Source organism: Phycodurus eques, chromosome 6, assembly GCF_024500275.1.
Source record: "Phycodurus eques isolate BA_2022a chromosome 6, UOR_Pequ_1.1, whole genome shotgun sequence".
Classification (NCBI taxonomy): domain Eukaryota; kingdom Metazoa; phylum Chordata; class Actinopteri; order Syngnathiformes; family Syngnathidae; genus Phycodurus; species Phycodurus eques.
Window position 1 is genome coordinate 23,816,627 of NC_084530.1, and position 19,687 is coordinate 23,836,313.

Consider the following 19,687-nt stretch of genomic DNA (forward strand, 5'->3'; position numbering starts at 1 on the left):
AGACTTGGTTGGTTGATCGGTTAGTTGATTGGTCTGTTTATTACTTGCTTGGTCAGTTAGTAAGTTGATAGGTACTGTAGATCGTGGTTGGTGAGTTAGTTTGTTAACTTGTCGGTTGGCCGGTTAGTAATTTAGATATTCGGTTGGTCTGTGAGTTGGTTGGTCAATTGATTAGTAAGTGGGTTATTTACTTAGTACGATTGTTGGTCAGGCGGTTATTTGGTTAGTTTTGATAATGGTAATGCTCAAATTCACCACCATAGCCAACTGAAACAAACTGGACCCCTCGATGGAAACAGGTTTCAAAATGGTTTTCAATCTAAGATGATTCAACAGAAGAGCTAGTGCTGATACAAGCTTTTCCTGCCTCCCAGGTCCCTCCGATAGCGATCGTCCGAGGTTCAGGTTTCTACGCAGTTCGGACGAGGCCGCCGCCGCCATCCGAGGGGTGCTGTCGGCGGACCCAAGGTCGGTCTACAGGAGGACTCGATGCAAAGACAAGCTCTTCTTCTTCACCCTGGACACTGCTGACGTAACCTGCTGGTTTGGATCAGGCTTCGCCGAGGTGCTGCGAGTTCGACACATTCAGTGCCCTGTTGACGCTAAGTAGAAGTGTCTTCTTTATTTGTTTTGGTGTTAAATTCTTGACAAATAAAATATAGTCCTTCTTTTTGTTCCCACATAGGAATCTACTTTGTGTATGATAGAAGTTCTGCAACTCTATATGGGATATATGTTTTCAAATTGTTATACTGTATCTCATGACCTCTTAGTGTGGAAGCAGAACTGAGTCCTTTATTCATTAAAAAATGAATAAAAATAAAAGATTATATGATGATTGATTGTATGTTTCTCCCGGTGTGGTGCCAAACAATGAAGTTCTGTTTCTGTTTCAGAAACATTAAGAAGCATCCATCCCTCTTTCTTCTTTATGGTTTATCCTCATGAGGGACGTGGGTGTGCTGGATCTTGTCTCAGCCAGGGTACACCCTCAACCTGTTACCACCCAATTGCAGTTGAATAAAGGGTATAACCAGTGATATGATGAAAATAATAACCATGTATTGCTTATGTTTTTTTTAAATGCTAAAATTAATCTAAAAGTGAGTGAAGCAAATTAAAATGCGAATACATGTAAATAATACAAATATGAAATAATGAATTGACTAGCTGTAAATTAAAAAAATGTGAATGAAAAAACTTCAACTAGTTCATAACCCGTGGACGACTGAACTGAATTCATTTTAAAATTATCTACTATGGCATCAAATAAATGCCATAAAAAAAATCAGTGATTATATGTATTTTAAAAAAAGACTTCTCCATCCATCCATTTTCTGTACCACTTGTCCTCCCTAGGGTCGCGTTATGCAAAAAAGAAATTAGGCATCATGGCGGATTGATGCAGTTTCGCAACGTCCAGTAGGAGGCAGCACCACACGAATGAGTCCAAAGAACGGCCCCCTTTGTCAGAAAAAGGACGACAAAGAAGAAACCGGACCAATAGCAAGGCGGCAACTTGTGTTTTGAATGAAACACGGTTGTTGACAACTTCGCCGAAGGTTTGACGAATTTCTAGATATATTTACGTTTTAATTAATATCGTGAGGTTGTTTACTAAGCATTAATTAAGTTTTAATCATTTGTAGTCTTGCAAAAAAAAAATCTGTAAACGAATTCCGGCGCGATAAGATTAGAACAACTACCCATCTTGAGGTTGCCAGCAAGCGTTTTATTCACCTTGAAATAGTTATTAATGCATGGCTCGAGACTGCGACCAAATCGGTCGCATTTGCGACCTCTAGTTAATCTTGTGCGATTAAAAAAATATATCTTGTCGCTTTTGCGCGAGTGCATGTTTTAATGACTGAAAGTCGCCTTTTTTGTGTGTCACTCATCTATCTATCTATCTATCTATCTATCTATCTATCTATCTATCTATCTATCTATCTATCTATCTATCTATCTTCAAAGATAGCCTCCCAACCCTGCTTATAAGCATAAATGTCATCTTTTTTTGTTGTTGTTGTTGTCATGTAAGGCAATGTAATAGTCTGTTACTGTGATACAGTTCCATCTTCTATTTTATTAAAGGGAGCAGTGTCCTACTTGCTGATACCAGCCGTTTTACATCACTCCAGCGATGTCGAGTCGAAGTGTGGAAGGCTCGGTAAGAGGATATTTTGCTTTGTTGTAATATGGTCACGCTTACAAGCGCATTTATGACAATAGTTCATATTTGAAATTGGATCCTTATTTAGCCTTCCAGGAGATGTGGGCAGCGCCCTCCCTTGAGAAGTGTGGAGAATGAAAGGCAGCGTCTGTCTACGCCACTCAGACTGAAGTCTAAATCACTGATGAACAAAGAAAAGGTGCCAGGTTTCGAAAAATATGTACTATGTATATATTAAAACACTTAAAAAAAACAAGAAACTTTTATACCAAGCCTTATGCCGGACCCTGTAGATGTCAAATTCAAACTACGTCACAGACTAATTTTGACCCATGTTATGCATTAAAAAAAGTAGAAAAAAATTTGATTTTTATGGAAGGGGACCTTTAACAAAATGTATTGATGTATATATTTTAAAAGAAAATATTATTGTACAATTATTTGAAATATTTATTTTGTGCTAAAATAACAATTTTGAAAATGCAATTATGTATATATATTTTTTGTGTTTCTGCTACTCTAACACAGTCACTGTTACCAACAGGAGGATGTTTGTTTTGGCTGGTGTTCTCCTCCACCAGCAGATGTGACACAAACCATCGAAATGGCTGCTTGTGGACACACCAATGTCACATTTAAATCCTTCATCTGCTCCAGTGGCGAAGTGGAGATTTCAGAAGAGCCTTCACTGTGCACAGAAGACCAAATTTTTTTGCCTCAGGGTCAAACTGCGGGCGACACTTTTGAAATAGAGGACACTGGCACCAGTGAGACCTGCAGCGTACACATGGAACATCCTTACTGCCACCCTGAGCGAACGGACGCTTCTCTTGTTGATGTCGTTCCAGCCAGCACTGGTGCCATGGATGTCACTTGGAAGTCGTCTGTCTGCGACAGCAGTGAGGTGGAAGTTTGGGACGGCTCCAGGCGACCGGATGAAGCCATTCCTCCCGTACTAGACGGCGAATGTGAGGATCATCTCTACCGCTGTCAGTGTGAGGGCGCTCCTTGTGCGGTCTGCAATCTAACATTCAAGTCATTCACCTGCATTGGGGGTGAGGTGGAAATCCCCAACGTCATTAAAATGGTAGACGAGACGGTTTCTCTTCCAGCAGAGCAAAGAACAACCGGTCATTCGGAGCTGAGCTTTTTAGCTTCTGATGTGCAGCTCTGCAGCGATCACTTTGACCATCCGTACTGCCATTATGCGAGCAATGTGGACACTTTTGGACAAGACGGTGTCTTGAGTGCTGTTGTCGCTATTCCAGAGGAACAAGCTGCGGACTCTCATTTCCTCCATAACAACAAATCTCTCACACCGGATCCCATTCAAAGGAGCATAAATGACAATGTAAGTACTTTTACACCAGCATTGGACATGATTTGGACTCACGGCTCGGTTAATTTACAAGCCCAAGAGCCCTGTAGTGATCATTTAGACCCCCCAAACTATCATTGTGACAATGATCCCTCTGCATCATGCAGCCTGGATCCTTTTGTCGAGACGAATAAGGACACTTTTGAACAAGAGGTTGTCTCGAGCGCTTTTGCCGCTATTCCAGTGGAGCAAGCTTTGACCTCCCAGTTTCTCACTAACAACGAATCGCTCAAAATGGATCCATTTAAAAAGAACCAAAATGCCGATGTTTCAGGGACTCCTAAAACACCATCGGACAAGACTTTAACTCCTGCGTCATTTTTTTTTAAAGTCCATGAGACAGCTAGGATGCACAGTGATGACAAAACACTCCCTGAGGTGCGGCCGCATCTGGAAGTCAGCCATTCCAGTGAGGCGAAGGACAGCGCCCTTGGTTTGTCGGAAAATGGGCCAGATGTGCAAACGCATGTGGACAAACCTCTCGCGGAGACCATGCCCAAGGTTTTAAAAGCGCTCTCAGAGTGCCCCTCGGTAGTGACGGCTCTACAGCTCATCAGTCCGGTTCGAAGGGCGTCACTTTCCCTCATGAGGGCTCTCAGGGATCCCGCCGACGTCTGCGAGAAGAACCTGTTTTCACCAGACAGTAAAGAGCTGGCCGCTTTGTGGGCAGACAACTTGGAGAGCCCTATGCCTCATCCCCTCTTAAACTCCACAACTGTGTGCAACAACCCCAAGCCAGAGGGTCCGCGGCCAGAGGATCTGGGAAAGAAGATCCAGGGGTCATGGGCTCCCGGAGGACCTTTGAGTACGGACGGTCCGCTCCAGCAGCAGCTCCGACAAATGGCAGAGTTTCTCATCCTGGCGTCGGGAAAGATGGACTTCGCTGCCCCTCCTGCTGCTCCTGAAAGCACTCCTCCCGCAGAGTCCTGCAGCGTCTGTGTGGGCGTCACCCCTGTGAAAAGATTGGATCGAAGCCTCAATACGTCCGGAGAGTTTGAGAGGAAGGGCCGTTTCTCCATAGCAGATGCCTGCACGCTCACCGATCCGCTCCTGTGGAAGTAAGTGCCGGAAACTCTTAAATGCTTGCATTTTAGGTGGGGGTGGGGGGGGATGTTAGTATCATGGATTAAATGCTCGAAATTCGAAATCTTGACTAGACCAGTATACAGACCTGATACTTTACATTTTAATTGATTAAATCAGAAAAAAAAGATCAACTTCATAATGGTCTGCGCGACTTGGCCACTGAAGGGAAGTGTAAAGCATTTAGATGCAAATGAATAATGGGACCTTTACACAGCACTTGTTTTGCGCGATGTTCCGCGTAATGTAGGGCGCGGGGAGGATGGCGGACATATTTTCGCTGGTTGCTAAGCGACCGAACAGGATAGCCCGGTGCCTTTTCCCCCTGGTTTGAACGTAAAGTTGTTTGCCGCTAGGCAATATGGATTTTTGTCCTCTTTCCAACGAAAAGCCCAGGCTTGACTTTTACTGAGGAAGAGGAGATGACGAGTGGAAATTTAATGCACAGCAGGTTCTTTGCTAGTTCAGGCTCCTCCGTGGCGACCGCTTCAAGCTGTACTTCAAGTTTCTCAATGCTGTTTTTTGGCGTTGCTTTTTTTTCATGCTGCACTTTTCACCCTGAAATCACCCCGCCACCATCTCTCCTATTGAATGCGGCGAATTGAAAATGTTTCAAATTGGGCAGGCGGTGAGACACGGCGTTCCGTCAGTGCACCGCAGCGGCATATACACAATGCATCGGTGGTGCACTGTGCTGTGTGATAAGTTTCACAACTACTGTAAGTAGTAAACCTCAGTAATTGCAGAGGATAAACAATATATGCCTGTCTTTTCTTTGGTTAAAACTTTTTTTTAAAGGGAAAAAGTTGGAATGGAGTATTTTTCTAATTTTAAACACATTCAACAGAAAACAAACACCCATTTTCATTGCAACACAGGGACATTATTATAGATAGTTACAGGGTTACAAGTTGGTTGAGTTTTAAAAAAGAAAAATTGTCCTTACTGTCTTAGTAAATGTAACATAGTTTTTTGGGGGGGAAAGTAGTTTATTTTTGGACTATATTTTTTTGGGAAAGTTGGAGTATCGTAAGAGTAAATTTGGCAAAATTGCAAGAGTAAATTTAGACTCCCCCCCCCCCCCCCCACAAGAAAAATTGTCTAATTATGTTGTTATTGATTTTTTTAAATTATATTATTTTAGGATGGATTTATTTATTTATTTAAATTATTATTATTTTTTTTTAATTAAGTTGGAATATTTTGAGAATGAAGTGGGTCTTGTGTAGAAACCTGAACTTGATCGCTCAGCTCTAACTGGTCTTTACTGTTGCGTACGCACGGGCAGCTGTCCCCCGGGCAGCCTGGAGTGCGTGCCCAGAGAGGACCTGGAGCAGAGGCTGATGTCAAGCATGATCATGGTGGAGGCCTTGGTGCAGCAGCTGGCCGTGTCCCGAGCGCCAGCGCGTGGTCACTCTGTGGGCCCGCCTCCGTCCGAGTTGCGGGACAAACTGGTGCAGACGGACCACACTGAGCTCAGACAGGTGAATGGCTTGATGTGGAAATATAGAAATGAAGTAAAATCATTGTCTAATCGTTTTCCTGTTTGGTGTATGTTTCACCTAGACCACAATGTATAGGGACTTGTATATGGAGGCTTTGAACAGGATTGGCGACTTGGAGAAAGATGGAAGGTCTCTGCAGGAACTCGTCCAGTATATCCAGGGACTGCGTGTCACCATGGTGAGACTTTGCGTCCTGTTTTTAAATACATCTTTTGCTAATACCTCCCACCATCATAAATCTTTTGCTTGAGGATCCTCCAAAGGGTCTCAACAGCGTTAAGGTCAGGAAGGATCAGGGCTACGCCATAAGTTTCTCTCCTTTTTTACGCACATTGCAGCCAATAATGCAGCGGTATTATTTGTAGCATCAGATGGTGCATTATACGGCTGCACGATTGCGGCCAAAATAATAATCATGATTATTTTGATCAATATTTTAATCACGATTATTCCTCGTTAGGGAGAAAATGTTTATTATTATTGCACTATTTTTTAACAAACAATATGTAACAGTTTGCAGTTCAAATTAATCTTTAAATTAGGATAAATGATAATTAAAAAAAATCTTCTACTTTATCTAGGGCTAACTGAATAATTGTGTTATTACAAAGTGCAATCACGAATTGCAACTTAGTGGAAGCGAATACAATTTATGCATAGAAGGCAATAACATTAGGCTGCAACCACCGACTTTTCTTTTGAAAATCCCCGTCGTTACAGATATCACAGTTCATCATTTTGTATGATGGAGGAAAAGTGGTCAGTCCGAAACGTTGCATACTTTGCAGTGGTCCATTTCACCTAAACGGTACGGCTCTCTCTGTATGAATCTGGCCCAACACATGAATCTGCCACCTTACTGTCACAGTCTTGTTGGTTCACATAAAAGGAGAGGAACTCATGGTGTGGCCCCAATCCTCACTTGACCACAACCCATTCTCAAGCAAACGATCTATGAGGGTGGGTGGCAGTTCCCGTCCAACCAGCAGCCATGGGAGGCTATTCTGACATCCTCCAAAGAAATTCAGGCAGAAACTCAAACTACTCACAAGCTCGATGGATGTCAGAATTGTGCAGCTGCTATTAAATACAATTTTTAAATGTAAGTTGACCTGTTAACTTTTTTAATTTTTTTTTATCTAGGTTATGATTTCAGTAAATATGGCCTCCTATTGCTTCAAAATCAACTGATTTATTTACAGCTTGTTAACGCCTATAAAATGTCTTGAAACTCTGTTGTGCATAATCATTTGGATCAGTGCATTTTTAATTTTTTTTAATTTTTATTTTTCTCAAAAAAAGTAACTGTTATCATTGGAAGGTTTAGTCCAAAACATTCCAAATTCCAATTATGCTCTAACAGTTGACAACTTGAAAATTATACTGACTGACTGTCATTTGCGTTGACTATTTAGGAAAATCAGAAAAAAAAAACATTATTTGCATAATTATTTGGAATGCAGTGTATAGTTCGTAATTATTATTATTTTTTAAAACAAAATGTCGTTTCAGTTAGCGTTTTTTTATTTCTTAAACTCATTTTGATGTTATTTCATTAACGGAAATGTTTATTCAACTTTAGTTTTTGTTCCTTTGTTCATTTTCGTTAACTATAATAACCTTTGACCCAACAGACATCCTTGACCAGCGACACCGATGCAGCGCTTTCCGACATGAAGAAAATTGAGGTGCTTGTTAGAGAGGATCATCAAAGTCTCACTTGGCATGTAAGTGTTATCATAAATATGGTATTTATTTTCAGTGAATTTTTTTTTTCTATTTATCAAATGTCATATTTTTCGAGGGGAAAAAGTTGCAGTATTTTGAGAATAAAGTGACTGTTTTTAAGAAAATAGTCATAATATTACAAGAATATCGTTATTTTTAGGGAAATTACTTTGAAAAAAAAAAAAGTATTATAATTTCTAATATTGAGAAAAAAAGCTTTTCATTTATGTTCTCCTTTTAGTACGGTGAAATGAAGTTGTTGTTTCGAAAGTTCAAGGAAATGCAGATGCGAATGAAGCAGAAGGTCAAAGAAACTTTCAGGCAAAGAGACGAGATGAAGACTGAGATGGAAGACGCCCTGGCATCCAAGGAAGCTGTAAGTTTCACACATATTAATGCTCACTTACGATTGACACTGGGAGCGAGGTGGCCAGTCTACTTGTTTGTTTGCGCGTGTCCAGGCCTTCAGTACGTTGGAGCAGCTGAGGACCCGCTGCGCCAGTGAAATGGCGGCGCTGCAGAGAAGCGTCGGCTCTCAGCGGGAACTCCTTGCTGTCCTTAATCTCACCTTCCCAGAGCAGGTGAAAAGAATACAATAGCGCAAACTCGGTACTGTATTTTGATGTCCCTTAAAGTCCTGTGTATCTTCTACACCACATAGGTTGCACTAAACAAGACCAGTACCGAAACCCTGAACTCTGCTTCGGAGCTCGTGTGCCAAACCATGGAGGATCAGTCCAATTTGACTAAAGAAGTGGGTTGATTACATTTGAGCAAATGTGCTCGTTATAGCGTTTATTTATTTTTATTTAACCTTTATTTATCCAGGTCAGCCAATTGAGAACAGATTCTCATTTTGAAACGCTGAGATGGCTACAGACAGCGGAGTAAAACAAAGCAAACACAATCGAAACAAATGCATATACAACAAACTGAGCAATGTGAACTGAACTTAAATTCTCGAAAGCTTGAATGGATCCGTGCAAGTGACGCATGCAGCGGAACACCAGTCCAGAGCCTCAAGTTGAGGCAACTTGCGCTGATCCACACACTAGTTAACAAGTTTAATTCAGAGATTTGGTGATGAAGTGCTGCCGCCGCACGTGAAAATATAAGCCATGATGTATATGTTTATATTTCTCGCTCTGTAATGCCTCAGCGTTGAGGAGGTACATTTATTTATATAGGACACTTCAGTCAAACGAATGCGATTAAACCTGCAGCAAATAAAAAGAATAGTTGAAAACCCAGACTCACTTTGAATTCTGATCGATTAAGCAGAAACAGAGGAACAGGACGAAACGAGGAAAGCCACATACGTTATATGGATACCCTGTACATACTAGAAACTCAAAATGGTTCCACATGGCAGAAACCTTTCATTTTCCTTTGGGCTGAATATTACAATGGCTTGAAGGGACAAGTTGTTTTTGTTGTTGTTGCTGCAGTTGTCCACAGTCAGAAGCCTCGTGCATAGGACCCCTGCCTTGCTGGTGAAGCTGAAAGAGAAGACGGCAGCCGCTCTGAGAGAAAGAGACGAGCACATGGCAACGCGAGACCGAGCTCTGGAGGAGAGAGAGCAGGTCAGCCTCCTGCAGTTATTATATTATTATTGTATATATATTATTGTCATCCTATACTATTCAGTTTTTGTAAGGCCTGTAAATAAAGCAACCCAATCGCCAAGTTGGGAACACTGACTCTTCTTGTGTGAGCTAGCTCCTCTCTGTTTACAACCAGGTTGTTAGTGTTAGCAGTGCATGTCAGTGGAGACGTGTTGAACTACAGAAGCCACTAAAAAAAAAAAAAAAAAAAAAAAAAAAGCATCTTGACAAATTCAAAACATTCAATTTATTGTCCAGCCCCATGCCCATGTAATGCTGACTGATTCTCTTACATACAGCTGGAAGACAATCTAAGGCAAGCTACGCTAAATCTCCAATCTGCCGAAGAGCAGATTGGTGATTTAAATCTGCAGGTTACAATTTTGAACTCAGGTAAACTAAGTACACAACAGAAGCTGCGGTGCAATGTGCAGTGCTGCCAAGTGCAACTTTTGTCTTCCCCCTCCCAGAGATGGGCGTGCTGCGTCAGAAGCTAATAGAGCGTGAGGGGGAACGAGCCCAGCTCGAGAGGACCGTGACGGAAATGTCAGCCACCTTGTCCTCCACGACGGCCGCCCACACCTTCCTGGAGCACACGCTGGCCGAGGAGACGTCCAAGTATGCCCGACTATGACTCGCCAATGAAATGCAGAATAAAGATCCTGAATCATTTATTTGAATTTATGAGGTTTTTATGTTATGTTTTGAAGTCACAATTGTCGGGCCTAACTCACCATGTAACCAAAGAAAGTTCCAAGTGCTGGCCCTTTAAAAGAGAAGTTGAGAAACACCATAGAATTCAAGAAATTCCCCTTTCCAAACAATAACTCCTCCCCCTCCCTTCCTCGCTGTCTTTCATACGCTATCAAGATTATTAAATAAATACAAAAGTTAAAAAAAAGTCAGTTAAAAGGTGAAAACAAAACTTGGAAGTCACACTGTCATCGAGCCTTGTGAGACTTCAGTTCAGTGAGCATGTACAGGAGTAACTCTACAAGTGTTGTGTTTTTTTGTGTGTGATGATAACCGTAAAGCTGGAAATGAAACTAGTTGCTCTGTACAATATGAACGTTAAATATCAATCACCTATCGAGCAGATGCTAATGTAATTACTTTTTCATTGGAGTCGTTTTTGTATTTAAGAAAAAAGTGTTTTTTTAATACAAATATTTACTGCAATAATGACTACTATTGAGTTAGCGTAAGTTGGTATTAGACTACGGTGCCTAACGATTTGTGTAAATGGAGGACTCCTTGTACAGTACAAACTCCAAGCTGTGACCCCCCCCAGTGGAGGTTACACTGTACTGCACTTTTAGATCATCTTATTTATAAAAGCAAACGAGCAACAGAATCGTTACAAATGTTGTTGTTGTTGCAGGTTGCAGGAGGCACAAAGAGACGCAAGCCAGGCGAAGGAAACGGCAGACCAGTAAGTGACGTCTTTGAAAGTGTTTACGGGCAGTCTGATGAAATTCAGTTCTTATTTAAATGCATGCAATTTGTTGCTGTCAGGTTGTCGTCATCACTCCGCAAGGCGGAGGAGCGGACCGACGAACTCGTTCGTAATCTGGTCGAGAGAGAGGGGGACCTCTGCCGCCTGCAGGCGCTCTCACATTCGCAGAGCTCACAGATCAAGCAGCTGAGCGTCGTTTGCGCGAAACTCAACGACGCGGTGGAGATGAACGAGGCGCGTTTGGGTCACTGTTTACAGAACTGTGATTAATTTACCAATTTCTGGAAAATAAATCTAAATTAATGGAATAACTATTACAAGATTCTTGATAATGTGCAGTGGGCCAGATTAAAGAACGGTACGCGCTGTATGTGGACCGCCAACCATAATTTGACCACCCTTGGTCTACATGATGTTTATGATGCATGCATTAAGTTAGTTGACGTATATTGTGCTTTGTTTGGGTTCCAGTTCCTGCACGCAGAGAACGAGGTGGCCCGGGAGCAGCTTGTTGAAAGCGAAAACATGCTCAGGGTTCTCCATGAGAGGAACATCCAGTGTGAAGACCTGAAAGCAGAACTCTGCCAACTACAGTGAGTCTTCTGTTTGTGCCACAGTCATCAAAATACGGTTGTGTGACATTCAGTCGTTTTTTTTTTTTTTTTTTAAACCTTATTTCCTCAAATAGTGACTATATACTATACTTTAGGTGCCATGTCCCTATGAGATGGATGGATGATGGGTTGAGATACTTTATTCATCCACAAGGGAAATTCACTATATACAGTGCCGTGAAAAAGTATTTGCCCCTTTCTCAAATTCTTAGTTTTTTTGCATCGTATCCCCCACATGAATGTTTAAGATCATCAAACAAATATATTAGACAAAAGATAATTCACACATTCACTGCTAGCCTTACCAGTTAACATTGATGTTTGACTTCTAAAGCCGTCAATGGCAGTGAACGTGTTAAACATAAAATGCACTTTTTAAATGTTGAGTTTATTTATTAACAGGGGGGAACAATTCAAAGCTACCTGGCCCTTCGTGAAAAAGTAAGAAATAAAGAAATCACTTAAATAGAACCTGTCTGACAAAATGAAGTCGGCCAAAAGATCTCAAAAAGCTGCAACAAAATGCCAAAACGATTATGATTTTGCAAAGGGCTAATATCGGCTGATAAAACAGGCCGACTGATGATGACGAAACACGGTATTCAATTTTTTGTGTGCCCACGACTTGACAACGTGCGTGTGTTCAGGCGAGAGAAGAGGAGTGCGCAAGAGGAGCTGGAGGTCGCACGGGCTAGAGCCAGCACAGCTCGGCTAAAGCAAGCTGAGGAGCTTGCTCGGGCCGTCACGGAAATCACCTTGGTGCACCACACGCTGCGAGGGGTGACCAACGAGCTGCACGACGCGCTCGGTGGCGAGGTAAAGGGAAAGTAGCCGAGCGAAGCGCGTTCTTGTTTGCTCTAACCCACGTCGTCCTTTCATCGTGACTGAAACGATGAGGTGCGCATTGTTTTTCCAGAATCCAGAACCAAAGAAGTCGGAACCTGCTCTCAAAGTGGAGCGGCCACACCTGCCCAGCTCTTTTGTAGGGAGCGTCATGGTTGCGTTAACTGCTGGGAAGAATGAGGAGGAGGAGGAAACCATCACACCAGAAGGTCAATTTAAATCGGGTGTTTATGAACTTATTTTCATTGTGGGGTTGCAAAGGGGTGGAGCATTACCAGTAACTTTCTGTGGGAAGTTAAACTGGGAAATTTTGAAACGGTATCATATTCAAGCATCAATATAAACATTACGTTTTGTCATGAGCAGACATCCATACAAACATGTATTTGTAGATAGAACTTTTCAATGTTTTATTGTACAATAAATTCTTCCATTGAAGGAAAAAAAAAAAACATGAATGTTGAGTTAAATATTACTAATATTGCAGCTTGTACAGTAAGGGAACAAAATGCAAAACAAACTGACTAACAAACTAAGTTGATAATTTGTCTCTGAAGTCGGCGTGGACTCTCCGAGAGAAACCATCTTCAGCAAGAACAGTGCCTTCACCCGCTTGCCGGTCACCCCGAAAAAGGACCTCATGGTGGAGGAATTTGATGCAAAGGAAGAGGAGGAGGAGGAGGAGGAGGAGGAGGAGGAGGAGCAGCAGCGCGGAGTGCTGGAGCAGCTGGCCCACCTGAGCAAGACGGTCACAGAGCTCGTTGGCACCCTCAAGTCTGCGCAGAGACACAAGGACGCTCGGGAGGAGGAACTGCAACACACTGCGTAAGTAGACAAAGTCCAACCACTGTATTCGCTGTAGGATTTTCGACTCTCGCGAAAAATCAACAATTCATTGCTCCTAGTGAAACATTTTTAACGCCCCCCCACAACAGTGAAATATAAATGAAAAATATTTGGAGTATGGCCTTTTTAGGGAAAAGGTCTTCATTTGTTTGAATTTAATTTTATAATTTTACATGATACATTTTTAATATTCCCCCCTCACAAATAAATTATGACATTAAAAATTGTGGGGAGGAGGTCTTTTTTTAAATGCCTTCATTTTGTAATCTTGAATGCTTTTCATTTATTTCTTCAAAATAATGTTATAAAATTTAAATAAAACTATTAGAGGGTAAGGTGTGTAATCGGGAAGAGGTCTTTATTCAAATACATTTAAGTTTTATACAGTACATTTACATTGTGTTACCAACGGATGTCATTGCAAGTGACGTACTTTTGGCAGTTTGTCAAACTTTTGCAACGACATCATGTCAGTTTCCAAACAAGGATACAAACTTTTTGATATTCAAAAGAAAAGATATAGAATGTTGCATGGTTTGTTTGGTCATATTGTTATTTTATTTACTCAACAATCTAGAATTTTTCATTTTTTAAATTGATTTCAAATGTCGGCACGGTGACCGACTGGTTACAGCATCAGCCTCACAGTTCTGAGGACCGGGGTTCAATCCCCGGCTCCGCCTGTGTTGAGTTTGCACGTTCTCCCCGTGCCTGCGTGGGTTTTTATCCGGGCACTCCGGTTTCCTCCCACATCCCAAAAACATGCATTAATTGGAGACTCTAAATCGCCCGTAGGTGTGAATGTGAGTGTGAACGGTTGTTTGTTTCTATGTGCCCTGCGATTGGCTGGCAACCAGTTCAGGGTGTACCCCGCCTCCTGCCCGATGGTGGCTGGGATGGGCTCCAGCACGCCTGCGACCCTAGTTAGGAGAAGCGGCTAAGAAAATGGATGGATGGATGGATTTCAATTGTCATTAAAATAGTTAATATACACATATAGTGGCTTTGCAGTGAACCCCCGCTCCTTGCGGGTATAGGGACAGTCCAATTGCCTTGATTCAAAATTTGCAGATTACTATTGCTTGGATGACTTGAGAATCTGCACAAACATATGAGAGTTCAAATATGTCAGCAAAGTACAGTACACTTGACTTAAGAGTGCCCCAATTTACGAGGATATCACGTGATGATCACCGCTACCCCTTCTTCCAGCACTCACCTGGAGATGGCGCTGCAGACTGCAAACGACAAGCACAAGGCGGAAGTGGCTGAGCTGAAGTTTGAGCTGAGCCGCATGCGGGGCCAGGCCGCGCGCCGTAACCAGGCGCTGCAGCAGCAAGCTCAGGTCGGAGGCAAACTTCTTCTTTTTAAAGCGCATCTAGAAAGCATTCACAATCACAACCCCTAAAATTAACAGTTGACAAAGCCCGTGGTGCTCGCCTGTTTGAATGCAACAACCTTGATAACTACTAATACTACTATTAACAGTGATGATAATAACAATACATTGGTTTTATATAAAGCTTTTCTAGATTTGCAGCAACTAAAATAATGTATTAACAACATGTCTATTCTATAATGAAATACATTAAAGGGGAATAATGTCCAAGTGGGCCTTCCATCCTTTTGAGTTTTTCTGTATGTAGCCCTTGGAAGACATTTGGACAGCACTCTGTAAGCCACAGACCAAAGTGTAATACTTATTTTTTCCATCAAAATTCTACACAGTTTACAAATATTTTTTGAAATGTGCTTTAAAAATTAAAACCTAAAATAAAGCTTTAACATAACAAAATGTGGGACCAGTGAAGCATTGTGAAGACTTTTTGAATCTACTGTAATGTGGCAAAGAACACGGAACTGATTGTTTGCATCCTCCTGACAGGATGAGAAGATGATCACAAAGCTGATGACTGAAGTCACCGAGTCCCAGGAGTTGATGATCAAATACAGGACTGAAAAAAAAGTAAGAACCCGCACACTGTTACTTTGGGCCGTATTCTCCGGTTTGCTTTTTTTTTTTTTTTTTTATTTAAATGTTTTTTTTTTTTTAATACGTGCCAGGCTTGTACACCTTCCACCTATGCCTATTTTCCCATCCAGACTTCTGACTCACCCACTGTGTCTCACCTGGAAATTTGTACGCAAACACCAAAGAGGTGTGAGTCACAAAAGTCTGAGACTGGCTGTATATCATGGAGCATGGAGTTTTCCTGAGACATGTTAATCTCATAGAAATCCATTTGGAAAATATAGCACCCATCGTCGCCAGTGAGACGTGCACATTACTCCGTCTAACATGCTCCACCTTGAAGGCGATTATGTTTTGTAAAATTCTGTATGAAATAAATCCATTCTCTTGTACCGTTTGTCCTCAGTAGGCTCACGGGTATGCTGGAGCCTATCCCAGCTGACTTTTGGGCGAGAGGCGAGGTACTCCCTGAACTGGTTGCTAGGCAATTGCAGAGCACAAATAGACAAATAAAAATTCACACTCACACCTGTGGGCAGTTTAGTCTTCAATTAACCTACCGTGCATGTTTTTGGAATGTCGAAGGAAACCGGAGTATCCGTATAAAACCCACGTAGGCATGGGGAGAAAATGCAAACTCCACACAGGAAAGGCCCAGAGTCAAACCCTCGAGCGGATGTGCTAACCAGTCGCTCACTGTTCCACCCTGAAATAAATCTAATAAAATATATTTAATCAGAATACTGTGCTCATGACTGAACCTGCTTGGAGGTCCAGCAATAAAAAAATGTGTATGTAATGTAATAATCGCGCCCAAACACGATTACTAAAAAAATATATATTTATTTTTTTGTACTAACATACATTTTAATCTCATTCATGAGGGATGGACTTAAATTATTAAATTGCATATGTTGGTACTCAGTATATGGTATAAATTTGGTGGAAAGAATTTAGACCGCTAAATGCTAAACGGTTAGCAATTGCGATTAGAATTACCGTCCGAGCAATGACTATTTTAGGTGACATTTTTTATTTTTTTTTAAAATGCCAATCAGCCCACTCATACTTATCATGTTATATGTACATTACACAGCTAATAGTGTCTTAAAAACTCATTTTACAGATGCTAATTTGTCATTTTTGGCAAACTTTATCTTTGGCCCAACACTACGGCCGTCTGCAATAAATGTCCGTGTGAAACATGAATTCCGGCGGCCCAAACATGGTTCTCGGTGGAGCTTCAAGGCAGAAATTTTGTGTTGAGCAATTTTTTAAGTCGATTTAGCAGTTATTTTATTTTTTTGTATGTATTTTCCTCTATCTCCCCCAGCCCTAGTTATGAGCCTTGTGTGTCTCGCATCGTCAGCACGAGTCAGCCGTTGCCAGGCAGTTCACCGAATCAAAATGTGCAATATGATGTTTCACCTTCTTGGGGCGCTGGACTTACTACAGCCTAGCGCACAGGTGTCCAACTCTTGGCCCGGGGGCCAGATCCGTCCCACCACATCATTTTATGAAGCCCTCGAAAGCAAATCATGTCTGTCGACTTAATGTTTCTTGCGAAAATATTAAAATTGCAATTTGTCTTCACTTGTAATAATGTTTAGAAATTGCAAGCATTTTTTTCTTGCCAATCCCCTTTTTAAAATGTTTTTAATATGAGTTTGAAAAACATGTTTTTAAAGGCTTATGATTTAAAAACTAGTTATCCATCAATTTGTTGTGTATATGTAATTATATGAGGTGATAATTCATTTATATGGATTCATAGTCATAACGGCCCTCTGAGGGAAGTCATAACTACGATGTGGCCCGTGATAAAAATGAGTTCGACAACCCCTGGCCTAGGGAGTGCAGAAGAGGTTAAGTGCTTAAGTCCGCAGGAGGATGCGCATGGGGAACGACCGCCCGTATTTTAGGGCTGCCCCAATCAGAGTCCGTACCTGGCATGAGGGTCCGTAAATGACAGTTTTGAGTGGATGGGAGAATGTGCGCAGCCAGAAAAGCGAGCAGCACACCGGGAGCATATGGCCCTTACAGAATAATGATACATACATAATGTACTTTGTATTTTTTCAACGCTCAACAGGAGTTCCGTAAGGAGACGACAGAGCTGCATCACTCTCTCCAACAGACTCAAACGGAAGTTCAAATCCTGCGTGCCGAGCTGAAGAAAGCTGGCGGATATACAGCCGGCAAGGTTGATGTCATGGAAGAGAAGCTTCTCTTATTGAAAGAGGTACGACCACGTTGGCTTTCTTTGGATATACTGTAGGACAGTGATTGATTCTCAATCGGGTTGGCTTGACTATTTATTAATTACAGATGCATTGTCATACATCAATGCCAGCGATGTATAGTGACAGACCAAACAATTAAAGACCCTGTTAAGTGAATTCAGAGGTTTATTTCTGAATACGTTAGTTGCCATTCATACAACAAAATAAGTCACAGCTTCCTGCTAGTGTATCAGCTTTGTGTTCAATTAAACAGGCCCAGATTTCACAGTGAGTAAATCCATTTGAGATTACATCAGGAAAAGCCCACTGCATCTTCTGAACTTTATTTGGGGTTAATCAAAGGCACTTCAAATAGTGGCAGGTGTGTTCTGACCCCTAATTTACATGAGTTTGATTGGTTAATCACATGTGATTAACCAATCACATTTACATGTGATTGGTTAATTCTGAACACAGTCACATCCCAGTTATAAGAGGGTGTGCACACTTGGGCAACCGCATTATTTCAGTTGTTTATTTATACTTGCCCTCTCGAAAAGATAAAAAAAAATAATAATAAATTGAGTTGTACATATTATATGTCACATTTAATAGTGGTACAAAGTTTGAAAGGATTTATCTTGGTCTTCTTTTTTTTTTTCTTTTCTTTTTTTTTCTTTTTTTTTGTATCACCAAAACGTTAAATGAACTGTATATGCTACATTTTAAACAATTATATGACTGACTCATACTGGTCAGGGGAAACTTCAATCTTGTTCCTCTCAACAAAGAGCAACTCACATGTCAACTGTGCAACAAGAGGCAATAAAATTCTGACCCTCCTATTTGTCAATATGAATGAAGCTTTTCTTGTATAATTTAATGAGAAAATATTATTTATTTATCACTGTATTATCGTTTACTTTTTTAATGTTTAAACTTATGCAGCACTTTGCTACAGCTGTTTATTGTCATGAAAAAAATATTTTTCTTTTACGATCACTTCATTCACATACAATTTCCACTTTGTTTGCGATATGACTTTTTTCACAGAAAAAAACAATTCTTGTAAGATTAGGATTTTTCTTGTAATATTCAGATTTCTCAAGATTAAAAATGTTCGCTCTAGTATTATTCCGACTACTTTTTTTCCTTATAACTTTCTCATATTCTTTCTCATAATATATCACCTTATTCTCACAATTACATTTTTAAAAAAATTTTTTTTAGTCGCAAAAAATTACGTTTTTTTTTTTTCTTATAATACTGTATAATGATTTTATTCTCGTAAAATTAGGTATCTTACTTTGGAGGTTCCACTGTATTATTTTCTACAAATATTAAATAAATTTTTAATATACAATATAAATATTATCATTGTATTTATTTTTTATTTATTAATATAATATATTAATGATATAGAGGAGAAATAATTCTAATGCAAATATGACCAATATTTATTTGGTACTAAGCCCCCCCTGTCCTTCTGCTATCCAGGTGGAGCGACTGAAGAAGAGCCTTCAGGAGATGGCGCAGACCAGAGGGAAACTGATTGAACGGGCAAAGCGTCATGTAAGTGGACGACACACACACACACACACACACACACACACACACACACCCGCGCGCCTCACACAAAACTGCACGCGCCGATTATGCACCGAGAAGCTTCCATGTTCACTGTGTGTCGTCACTTCGCTGCAGCAACTGATCCATCAAATGAACCAGCAGAAGTGCGAGAACGAGGTTCACATGTTGAACAACATGATCAAGAAAGTCCGGGAGGTAAGCGCCCTTCCTCTATTCCTCACCAACACATCAGCGCTGAAGTTGTTTGTTACATACATTTTTTTTTCTTTAATTGTTTTCCTTGCAGACGTTGCTGTCATTGCCTGAGGGGTTGAAGAAGTGTGAGCAGCTACAGCAGCTTTTGAAATATTTAGGCTGATAAGTTTTGTTTTTTATATTCATGCATTATGTGTGCTGCCTTTTCAGTGTTCTATTGTAAGTAATAAATCATTTTTTAATCTCTTCCAATGTTTGTTATAACTTCACTGTGTTTGTTTAAGGGCTTTTTTTGTTCTAATGTTTAATGTAAATATCTAAACTAAAACATTACATGAGCCACAAGGCATTTTTATGTTGGCCCAGCTTATTTATATTATGTTAGCGCATAGGATTATTTTGGTTAGATAAATTTCCTTTGTGTAAAACTTGACTAATAATTAACTATAAATAATGCACTAACAAATCTTACCGTTAG

At 40.8% G+C, this 19,687-nt stretch overlaps 1 protein-coding gene across 2 annotated transcripts; it reads left to right on the top strand.

Annotated features, from left to right (window-relative positions):
- The first annotated feature begins 621 nt into the window (after positions 1-621).
- Positions 622-19,461, top strand: spag5 (sperm associated antigen 5). 2 transcript variants are annotated; one of them, XM_061679990.1, is made up of 26 exons: positions 622-1,027; positions 1,360-1,562; positions 2,095-2,170; positions 2,262-2,372; positions 2,718-4,609; positions 5,923-6,118; positions 6,201-6,317; positions 7,774-7,866; positions 8,109-8,243; positions 8,329-8,448; positions 8,529-8,621; positions 9,316-9,450; positions 9,771-9,864; positions 9,942-10,089; positions 10,853-10,903; positions 10,987-11,161; positions 11,399-11,520; positions 12,189-12,357; positions 12,458-12,593; positions 12,942-13,209; positions 14,443-14,575; positions 15,116-15,196; positions 17,295-17,444; positions 18,922-18,996; positions 19,129-19,209; positions 19,301-19,461. In XM_061679990.1, exons 3-26 carry the CDS (start codon positions 2,144-2,146, stop codon positions 19,370-19,372), a joined length of 4,674 nt encoding a protein of 1,557 aa, XP_061535974.1. In that variant the 5' UTR covers positions 622-1,027; positions 1,360-1,562; positions 2,095-2,143; the 3' UTR covers positions 19,373-19,461. The 2 variants fall into 2 exon arrangements, with proteins under 2 accessions (XP_061535974.1, XP_061535975.1); XM_061679991.1 differs by having other exon boundaries at positions 8,139-8,243.
- The last annotated feature ends 226 nt before the right edge of the window (positions 19,462-19,687 follow it).